At 32.5% G+C, this 11,411-nt stretch overlaps 1 protein-coding gene across 3 annotated transcripts; it reads right to left on the bottom strand.

Moving 5' to 3' along the window:
* Positions 1 to 502: 502 nt before the first annotated feature.
* Positions 503 to 9,685, bottom strand: LOC113860820 (probable serine/threonine protein phosphatase 2A regulatory subunit B''delta). 3 transcript variants are annotated; one of them, XM_027493336.1, is made up of 13 exons: positions 9,081 to 9,685; positions 8,288 to 8,527; positions 7,776 to 7,881; positions 7,425 to 7,521; positions 5,908 to 6,013; positions 5,592 to 5,682; positions 3,613 to 3,754; positions 3,332 to 3,479; positions 3,032 to 3,141; positions 1,986 to 2,142; positions 1,601 to 1,726; positions 1,348 to 1,498; positions 503 to 1,016 (listed from the first exon to the last, which is right to left on the bottom strand). In XM_027493336.1, exons 1-12 carry the CDS (start codon positions 9,231 to 9,233, stop codon positions 1,358 to 1,360), a joined length of 1,617 nt encoding a protein of 538 aa, XP_027349137.1. In that variant the 5' UTR covers positions 9,234 to 9,685; the 3' UTR covers positions 503 to 1,016; positions 1,348 to 1,357. The 3 variants fall into 3 exon arrangements, with proteins under 3 accessions (XP_027349137.1, XP_027349135.1, XP_027349136.1); XM_027493334.1 differs by having other exon boundaries at positions 532 to 1,016; positions 1,348 to 1,726; XM_027493335.1 differs by lacking the exon at positions 503 to 1,016 and adding an exon at positions 1,043 to 1,251 and having other exon boundaries at positions 1,348 to 1,726.
* Between the last annotated feature and the right edge of the window lie 1,726 nt (positions 9,686 to 11,411).

Here is an 11,411-nt window from a genome sequence, read left to right as displayed (position 1 = left end):
TTTATTTTTTTTTCAAAACATTATCACGTGGGGTGAGATCCATTTTATGTTTGAAAGAGTTACTTTGGCACTCACAAAAAGGGAAAATACGGCAGAAAACCAAAAGTATATATAAAAAGATGAATTTAATAATGAAAGGATAGGATAAATTAATAAAGATCTACCAATCAATCAAATAAACTTATATAAACTCACTTAACCATCGTAAAATTGATAACCATCATCATCTCAGGTAAGATGATATTCTTTTAATTTTTAAGCAATTTTAATTCGTCACAAAACTGATATATTCCTTTTCTTTGAGGATTTGAAATTATGTTCTATTAAATTTAGAATATAGTTATTTCAATTCAATTAAAAGACTGATTAGTAATCAACTTATAAGTTCCACATGGATGCAATATCCACGTAAATTTGATAGATATGAACCAAAGCTTTCCCTAAATATTAGATAAAGAAAATCCAACGTACGGCTTATAATACTACAACTCCGTATGCATCAGGCAAGTCTAATAACACAAAAATGGCATGAGATTTTTATGTGTAGCATTACACTTTCTTTAAAATTTTCAATTAGCCTAACATAAAAAAGAAATTCAGTAAAAGACGGCCTGAGCCAAAGATGACAAAAAATCAAGGATGTACTCCTTCAGATCCAAGCCAAGAGTGACTCGATCGTAAAAAACAAAGAAAAAATCCATCAGAAAATCTCGCTACTTATGGTAAGTGTCTCAATGATGTCAATTTAATTCAACTTGGCTAATCACATCTTAGTAAATGTCCTCACTCTACATGAACATTGGTACAAGCGACAAAACTTCCATGATAATGGCCCAATGAATGTCACTACCAGCAGGTATGAACATCGCTGCTGTTGTTTGCTCAAAACATTCCATAGCTAAGCTTGGAATTTTCCCCTTGCTGGGGCAAAGTTGGCGTTCAAAGCTGATCCTGAATCATGTCTCTGAACAATGGCCAGTCCATTCGGTTTCGGGGCGTTAATATCTTTTCATACACTGCATTAATGTCTAATGTTCAAAACGAGATAAACTTATAATTGGCGTCATAATTAACGGAATACTGTAAAAATATCAAGGCAAAGAAATGCACACTGCATAATATTCCGATGTTAAAAAGGGTCAAAATTAACTTCAAATAACAAGATAAAAAATAGATGGGCTGTGCATGCAAAACTTGAACTGCCTAGGGCTGGTCCAGAATTATGCTGGCCTGATCCATAATTTGCCCAGCCTGAATTTGGTCAGGCCAGCCGACAAAAGCATCAACTTCTGAATTATATAAAAAATGCAAAGTAAATTGGATTTGTACTATCATACTTCAACTTACATAAATGATGTCAGAATGGAGCCTCAAGGGATTCATCCCAAACTTCTGCACTTCCGTTAGAGGCATCCTCGACATCTTCTTCCATTGAAAGCCTAATATATTCTCTATGAGCAAAGCGATCCCACTCTGTCAATGTAGGATTTTCACGTTCCTGTTCACACAAGACAAATACCACCAAGACAGTCAAACTCACCAACAATAACCAATCATACTGAATCAAAAGCCCAATAACTTCTATCAAATAGTCAAGCACCTGACGAATCAAAAATGGGTCACGAGTTTCAAAGGCCATGAACTTATTTAGATTAAACAGGATATTGAAAACACTTCCCGACAGTCTACCGCCTTTCAGGTCACGCAGAGTTATATAGCTCTCATTCTGCAGAGTGGAGAATTTAAATTAAAAAAAAAATCTTACATAAAGGATAAGTAACAACACAATATCAACCAAAAGGATAGCAAAAGAGGACAAGAAAAAGGGGGAACCAAAATGGAAATTGGGCACGTCATTTTTTATAGACAAAACAGAAATTTATAAACTACTTACTAGATTTGAATCATATTCCAGTTGATGAGACTTTCCAACAACATATGAAACATGGCCAAACAATAAATAGAAAAAAGATTGAAACACAAACCTCAGGTCCAATCATATCAATGATTTGGCACAGTATATCCTCAAAAAGCACAGGTTCTTGGGCCATACATTCCATACGATGCAATTGCTCCTCATAAAAGAATTGCAATTCATTCCGTGTCAGAACTCCATTCCCATCCAAATCGATGCACTTGAACCTAATCATGACAAGCCAAATCACACATAGTTAATAAGAGTCAACCACAAAAGTCAAACTTCCAATGTAGCATACTCAGCAGGCAAGAAAACAGAGAGAAGTGAGAAAAACAAACTTTAAAACAAAACTAGAAAAAAAACAGCACTCAAATTTTCAAACTTCTTCCTTATACTATGCAGCCCAAATTTTCAATCAATCCATTTCCAGTCCTATTTTCAGCTGTGCCTTTTTTTGACACTATACTTAAGAAAACTACCTTACAACACAAGCTTAAAATATCATATTCAAACTGTCTAAGACACTAATGAATTGCTACAGGGGCTTTGTACTCCCAAGGCAACAATTTGGATGAGTTTGGAATTGTTTCCCAAATAGTTTTTTAAAATTTAAAAATAAAACCTGTTTGTGAGATTGATTTCACCATATTCAAAACAGTTTTATATTTTGATGCTTTCTAGACTTTGTACTTTGAAATCATCAAAAACAAAGCCAAACAACTCATTCAAACTGTTCTTATTCATGCAATAATATACAAATTGTAATTGCTGCCTCCTTTTTCTACTCTGAAAAAATGTTATTGAAATAAAATCAAAAACAATTTCATTACTACAAATGAAAATTGTTTACTAAAACAAAAATGAAATTTGTTCCAAACTTAGGTATTGCCACTTGGTCTGCTTTCTGCACTTTCATTACAGTAGTTACAGCAACCGAAATTATATTGCTTACATCCAAAATTTCTCGAGACATAACTGTGGGCATGTGCACATGCTCCCATGCATATGCACAGTTCAAATTTAAAAAAAAAAAAAAAAGCATACGCAATATACATGCCTAAAATATCAATGCATCATCCTTGTCTACAACAAAATGGGATGGGAACAAAATACCAATACTCAAGACTTGGCTCAGATGATTTATCCTCTTCTGACAGTATGAAGTAAACAAAATCTTCATAACCCATCTTTCCCTCAACCTTACTAGTAAACCTTCTAGGAACCTGAGATAATATCAAATTTAATCAAAATATGCAACTTCAACAATTGATCTGATAAATTGAATAAACAGAAGTGGACAGACAGTGCGTATATATTAGAGAGGGGTAGGGGAGTTTTGGTTGTCAGTGGCTGAAGATAGGTGTTGTCAAAACTCAAGAAAGAAGCAAAACATTTTATAGTAATCCCACCAACCTGAGAAAATATTCTATCGACAATTCGATAGGTGAGAGCATGGTTACCATATCTGATAAGGTTCTCTTTGTCTATCAAGAAATCATGATCTGAATCCAGCTCCCAAAACTTGCAGTATATGACATAAAAATGCTCATAAGAGAAGTACCTGCGGACAATATTAAGGAAAGGTAAAAAGGATGAATGCATCTTGATACAAAGATATTTAGCTCATTTGAAAAAAGAAAGTAAGGTCATTTTGTGAAGTTAATGGACATGACATTTTCAAATGGTATATTTACCTCAAAACCTTGTTTATGTCCTCTTCTTCATCAGCATGCTGCATTGCATCAATTATGTTTCCACGCTTCAGCTCCCTCAGCGTAAGATGACCATTTCCTGATCTATTAACGTAGTAATATATTCGGTATATGACAGTTTCAGCTGGGCCATTGGAAAAACAAGTAGTTATGAAAATTGTGCCATAGACTAAAACAATGGTATTACACCAGAAATCATGACCAGTAGTGCCCCAACTTTGATGGAAGAAGTCTTTCAACTGATTCTCCCAATACTCAGATAAATGTTGTGTGACTCTTCAATATATATTTCATATTTTACATAAAAATTTTAAATAGCCGAAAAAATGCCAATAAAAAAAAATATTTACAGACAATGAAAAACCATAAATGTGTATTTTGCAATCATTACAATACATCAGTTTGCTACTAATTCATTGACAGTTTTTGTGGTATATAATTTGTTCATCCATAAGTAATATGTACCTTTTCTGCTGTAAAGCAACCCTTTATAAACTAGTTGCAGTTACAAACATCAGGCTTAGTCATGACTACAGAAATATTAGTGATAGAACAAGGAGACAACAGGAGGAAGACCCATGATCCAAACTAGGATAAAACGGAATAAGGAGAGGATGATGAACAAATTAAGATCAGCAACAGAAGAGGTGACACCTCACACTGGCAAGCTGGCACCGCGGCATGTGGGGCTCACAACCAACAAGAACAGCTAAAAATAGACATAACAGAACACATAACGATGTGCTTAGGTAATGGCACTCAGAGGGATGGCCAGTCAGCAACTTCTGAATAAGACAGGTTCTGCCAAGACACCCGAAGATAAAAAAACCAAGTGCATCAGCCCCAGCAATAGCTAAAAAACCAAAAACAGGGTTGAACTGGAGGATATCCGTATTTAAGGGAACTCAACAGTGAAACAGTGGTAGGACAGGGCATGGAGGAATTGATCAGAGGCATGGGGCATCAGGGAACTAAGAAAGAATGCACATCAAAGGCAGGACTGAACAGAGATGAGCAAAAAATAAATCCGAGTCTTTAAGATGATGAATAACAATTTTAAGGATGGGTTCCATGAACTCTACATGGGTAAAAAGAGAAATTCTCCCCAAGGTGTAAACCATGGCTCTGATACCATATTGGAATTATGAGGTTTTAAGTTTAGAAGGAGAAAATGGAGCGAATAAAAACAGAATACAATAAAATAGATATTGACATGATTTGATGTGATTCAATACAAATACAATTTAATAATAAAACCTAAAGTACTAACCCTTATTCTTGTATTAATAATTAATAATCCTAACTAAATAAGGTAACAAATATTATGATATAAGGAAACATGGAAACTAAGAAAATAGGATCATAATCCTTCTAAGATACTCTAACAAATCAAACCATAAAAAATTGCTCCAAAGTCATTTCAATCAATCCATTTTTAAGGTTAAATATAGACATAGGATATGTCAATGTCCTGGCACAATAAAGCACTCTCCTTGGGCATGGAATGTCTGATTTTTCAATCAGAATCTTAACAGCAATGCCCATTAATTTTTTCAGTCAAAATATGGGGAAACAAGTTTGACATACCCAGTGAGTAGAATTTGGTTTAACCAACCAATGCGAAAAGTCTATACTCTATACAAAGGAGAATTGGGAAATAGTAAGAAGTAAGAAAGCAACAAAGCAACCCAATCTCTCTGAATATCCACGACAGCACTCCATTCATGCAACAAAGAGTAAAACTGCCCATTGCCATATAAGTTTTTCGTGTTTCAACTTAATTCTTTATAATGAACCATCAACAAATGCTCTTTGGTAGAGGAACAAAATTATGCCTTCCAATAACCCCATAAATGGTTTCTCAAAGAAATCAAGTATAGCGAGAATTTCAAATTTATTTGCTGATATCTACGGTTACATAAACCCCTAAATGCAAGGTTATAACAAAATGGAAGACAAACCATATCTCTCTTGAAACTCAGGGGTGCTCTGCAGGAATTCCAGCCCTGGATGTGTTGCCAAAAGCTCACGAAGCACAGGTTTAAAATCATCCTGACATGAAGTATGATATAGTTCACCAACAAGATGGGTAGGAATATAATATCAAAGCCAAGAAAATCAATAAATGTGGCCCCTAAAAAAATAAATCATACTAGTATCAAATGGGAATCAAATAAATGACATTCTAATAGATATCATCAGACCATGAGTGAGTGTAACTATCAGAGGAGGAGAAATTAAAAAGTGGCAAAAATAAAAGAAATAGTAGCAAAATACCTGAGTAAGGTAATTGAGCTGTGGTTGCTTTAAAATTGTGTATACTTGGGTTGCTATATCCTTTGTCAACATGTTTCCATTAATCCAATAATCAATAAATGCTTTCCTATAGGAACATTAAATAAAAGAATTAGGCATAACTATAAAGAGATATTAATTACAAGAAACAAGACCATTCAATTATAATTCTTACAGCATGGAACGAGACTTAAATAAACCATGTTCATTTATTAATAAATAAGGTCTTTCAAGCTAGAAATAAATCAGCATGCTGCCCAATTGAATTGAAATGGCAATTTGCAAGGGTAACTCCTAGTTTAGCACCTAGCCCAACAAGAGACCCTCAGCCAAACCATGAATGGAACTGTTTTTCAGGCAATATATGCTTGTTTCCACTAACTTGCCTCTTCCTTTTAATATTCGGTCCTCCAGCTTTCAGCCTTGAAGAGTACAGTGTCAGATGTTATGTTATATGTCTTAGTATGAATAATTGAGGACATTTGTTATTGAACAGACAAAGCAAGTGTTTGGATCAATTTATTTTCAAGAATTACTCACTTATTTCTGCCAAATTCATGAGAGGCATTTTGAAAATAAGCGAAAAGCAGTTCGCAAACTAGCACAAAGATCAAGAAAAAAATCAATGTTCTTTCCTTTCTAATTAAAACCATTCTGACTGAAATACTTTCTAGTTAAGATTGGTTTGAAAAATCAAATTATCAGAGTTAAATCAATCAAAATTACAAATATGTTAGTCATGTTCATTGACACCGAAGAAGAGGAAAGCTTTCTAGGGAGAAAAAGACAGAAAAACATTTAGCTTAGGGACAAAATCACAACTTTCTGTAGTCTCTTCAACACACACCATTCATTTTTCAAATGGAAATACTTTCTTGATTTCCTTTAATACACACTATCAAGATGTCAGATGAAGATCTTTCCCAAAGCTCCAAATTCAATACTTGCCAAATCCAAGAAATTCAGTTCTTCAAATTTTCAACAGTAAAAGTTCATTATTGAATTTCAGAAAATTGATTAAATAAAAAAAATAAATAAGAGAAAATTGAGAGAAAGGTAAAATAATCTATAAATTGACTAGAAAAACTATTATTTTTTAGAAAAAAAATGGGGTCTAACTAGTGCTCAAGATATAATTACCTATACCTTAAATCATATCCAGTCTCATTAAAATCACATTACGTAGCATATGATTATTTTGAAAAAATTAATTTTGATAAATACCCAAATGTACACAACATGTACCGCTATCTGGTACATATCAAATATAGGTAGGCTTGACAAAATGAAGTACCCATGTTTCAGAAACTAATTACTTTCAACGTCACTGTTGACTTTTTTATATTCTTAAAAGCTCTTTCAGTTATGCTCTATGCAAGGTCTCAACATCTAAACAGAAACTTTTGAGGTATCCAAACAGCTAAAACCAAAAAACACCATCCATGGCACAAAAAAAAAAGTTTAAAAGCTTTGTTTAAAAAAACTGAGAAAGTACACACCTTGTCACAACACCAGTTCCATTATCAATCTTTCTGAAAAGAGATGTGGAAAAAAAAGATGGCAGCTTGCACACTTCCTTAGTGAGTGACTTGAATTCTGAACATACCAGGAAATAAGTAAAACAGAAATGAGCTACTACTTACTAAGTACTATAACTCTTCATTACATTACAACGTAATTTTTAGATAGATAATCACTTTTGACTTCTGGAAACACTTAAACTATTATACTCAGAATAAGGAGCAGATGTGATTGCTTAAAACAACTAGAATGTGCATGTGGAATTCTCTTTTCAATATTTGCCAACCAGTCTTCTGGCTATAACCCCATTATATATGTGCAAGGCTCACCATGTATGTGCAGCCCATCTGGGTGATCATGGAATAAATGGTCAATTCTAATCAAGCATTGCTCTTTCAGTTCATTTGGAGGAGGACGTCCATATTGAAAGTAGAACTGCAAGCACACAAGTATATATGTTATGAGCATGATAAGGTTGGGGGTGGAGGAGGGTGAGAACCAAAAAAGAAGTAGCATACCAGGCAAAAAAGGAAAATATCATCAGATAAAGATTTTAAGAAAATTGGATAGGGTTAATGCAAATGATTTGTAGCAAGTTTGTAGGGTTTTCAATGAGGATTGGACGTGTCCTACTTGGCAACAGCATTGATGTCAACAGAAAAACAAAGAAAAGTTCTTGTGTCGATGTAAAATCCATGCAGTCCTTTGGTGCATACAAAATACAGGCTTGGGGCATAATGCTGGCATATTTTAAGACACCTTACTTTCAGTCTCTTTTGTTAGAATGAATTTTCTTTTACTATCATATAAAAATTAAGATAACATATCAGAAGTGCCTAACCTGAGGTATCAGTTCTTTAACTGGCTCACTGACAACCTTCAAAGGAGAACTCAAATTAGAAGGGCCAACTCTCTGTTTCACTATGCGAGGGGAGCCCGATACACTTCTTGGGGAAAGAGGTGGTGCAGTGCCTGCAGGAAACATGGAGGGCAAAGAATTGCTTGCAGCATTTGGACTAGAGCAATTCCCTGGGACATTCAAGGGAGCACCTGACTTAGCTTCATTTAGCAGCGATGTTACCTACACACATAATAAGCAAGACCTGAGAATAAAATCACAAATGCACGCATTATATGCTTTAGTGTTCGAAGGGGAAAATTTAACCTCACAAGGAAACTCAAAAACAAAAAAATAAAAAGGCATTTAATCGAAAAGTCAAAAACCAATATTTCATTCATAGCACCGAGAGTTCATTTAAAATATAATATTTCCAAGAATAGGTTAAGGTGATTTCTCCGAAGAAAGAGATTTAGACATAACAGTTGAAATTAATTACGCCTATGTCCTAACATATGGTGAGGATATCTACGAAAAATTATAATTCTCAAGAGATAGGTCTATGGAATCTCATACCGGTGGCTATCTTTTATTTACGTAAGTAAGTAAACTAATAAATAATAATGCATCGTTCTCACGAACCTTGTGGATTTGACAATTATTATCCAAATGATTATTAATTTATGATCTAAAAGCTAACGTTCCTATGAACAGATAGACAATAAGAATGGTAAAACAAACAATGCAGAGACCAATACGTTGATTCCAAAATTGATGAACATGGAACGAAGCGTACCAGACGATTGCTTTCAGGAAGCGACAACCACTGCTCGAAGAGCGTCTCGACAAAGCTGAGGTTAGACTTGAGTGCCAGAGCGGACACCTCAGGGAGCTGCAACAAATCGACCTCCAACGACGCCGCATCGCTAACGACCTCCATGCTCGTCATCTAAACCAAAACCGTATCCGTATCTGTCATTCACAAACCGAGCTAACCTCACGGAGAACAAAACGAAACCTGGATTGGCTGAATTTCAACGCCTTTGAATCGAAACCGCGTGCATCAATTGGATTCTGTATCGAAATGAAACGAATGTGCTTGAAACAGCTGTGGAATCAGCTTCTAACCCTAGATCTTTCTACTGTTAAGAATTTAGGATCGATTACAATATAGGTGGAAAAAATGGAACGGTGCCGGTGATCTGAGGAGAGATTTGGATAGAAAAAACAATGCGCGTGAAAGAAAAGTTGGGGGTAAATTCTATTGAGATCCACGCGAAATTGGAGGGAGAAAGAACAAATAATTGTGCAGATACTGAAAAAAAAACAAAAAGGAAAAATAAAATAGATAGGTGTTTTATACTTGTGGAGTATTTTTTACTTTTTGACAATTGAAATATGGGATTCTGTAACCAAAAAGAAAAAAGAGAGAGAGAGGACAAAAATACGTTGGGAGGCTGACACGTGATCTGCTTATGGGAAATGCAGTCTTTTGAATGCGATCATCAGTCACCAAATCCTGAAGGATCCTACGTATTACGTATACAGTCAACACCACTTCCAATTCCAATCCATGATTCCATTATTTCTTTTTACTAAAAAAAGAAGCATATTTTGGTCTTTTTAAAATATTTTTCGAATTATTTACTTTTTCTTTCTTCTCTTTTGTACGTTTTCTGTGTACACTTCAATTTCAATTTTTGTATCACAAAAATAAACTGCACAATTTTATCATTTTTCTAGTTACAGAAAATAAAATTATTAAACTTAGTAAAGATTTATATTGTTTGCTTTATTAACTTAGTTTCTACTTTTTTATTTTTTGTTTTATAGACTTGTATGTTGGTTTTAATTTGTTCTAAAGAAAGCTGCATCTCAGAAAACTGCTTATTTTGATTGTATAAAAAACTGATAGAACGTGTAAATTAAGTTGCTTGTATCGCTTAGCATTTATATTAAAAAAATGAGTATCAATATATTAAGTTATTTGGTAGAAACGAATAAAAAAATAAAATACACTCAAAAAAATATTTTATTATTTTTTAAAATTAAAAAATTAAAAAATTTATGTTTATTATTATAGAAACGGATCCGTTCCAATTTATGCAAAAATTAAATGATTCAGTTTTGTTTAAGAAAAAAAAAATTACTTCTGCTCAGCTTCCATTTATTTCTCTCTCGTTTTTCTCTTACAATTTTTTTTAAAACTTTTATTTTTATTTTTTTGTCTAAACAAAATTATCTAGTTCTCGCATGAAAATCTAAAATTTTATCGATATGAGATTATTATAACACAAAGTTTACTAAAAATTAATTTCAATTTATGTAAAATTTAATCTTAAAACAATTATTATAATTTAAAATAATGTACATCAACATTAGTAATTAATATTTAAAGTAATAAAAAGATAAATTTAATTCCTCTTAACTATAAAATATTTAAATTTTAGACATAAAAAATATATACATTAAAAACTTTACTCTTTTATCAAGTATGCTCACCTACAAATATTAATCCAGTAAGTAAATAAATATAATATATATATATATAATTTTTGAGTTTTGATGAACAATTTAAATTAAGAATCATGGTACATTATATATTTTTAATATAATATGTTCATTAAATGTATGACTTCTCATATTTGTAAGCTTGTTTAAAAATTATGGGTTTAAATATGTTTTAACTACCTCTAAATAGAACTTATTTTAAATTATTATCTATTAAAAAATTATTATTTTAATGTCTAATTAATTTTTTTATTTGTATCTAACGTTGTTCATTGTGCGCTTGAATTTATTTTTTTTTTATTTAAATAGAATGTTGATGTAGATTCGCGACCTGGAAATTATTATTATTTGTTAATGTAATAATAATAGAATTAATAAAATTAAGATAATAATAGATTTAATAATATATTGTTTCTTACAAAAGACTAATAAATAAATAAATAAAATTTTAATTTAAATATATATTATACTGTCATTAAAATGTTTATTAGATCTGTAATTATTTTAAAAATATAAATATAAATTTAATATATACACATTAAAATATTATACTGTCATTAAAAAAATAGACGTGTTCTAACAATTTTGATAATTACTTTAAGATATAATTTTTGTG

Source organism: Abrus precatorius, unplaced genomic scaffold, assembly GCF_003935025.1.
Source record: "Abrus precatorius isolate BTA unplaced genomic scaffold, Abrus_2018 Scaffold3, whole genome shotgun sequence".
Taxonomy (NCBI): domain Eukaryota; kingdom Viridiplantae; phylum Streptophyta; class Magnoliopsida; order Fabales; family Fabaceae; genus Abrus; species Abrus precatorius.
This window is presented reverse-complemented; position numbering and strand designations above follow the sequence as displayed.

Coding starts and splice junctions, on each gene's coding strand:
- LOC113860820 (XM_027493334.1), bottom strand. CDS start 9,233: ATGACGAGCATGGAGGTCGTTAGCGATGCGGCGTCGTTGGAGGTCGAT. Junction 7,882..8,287: donor TTAAAGAACTGATACCTCAG/GTTAGGCACTTC, acceptor GTGTGCTTGCAG/TTCTACTTTCAATATGGACG. Junction 6,014..7,424: donor GGAACTGGTGTTGTGACAAG/GTGTGTACTTTC, acceptor ATGTTCCTATAG/GAAAGCATTTATTGATTATT.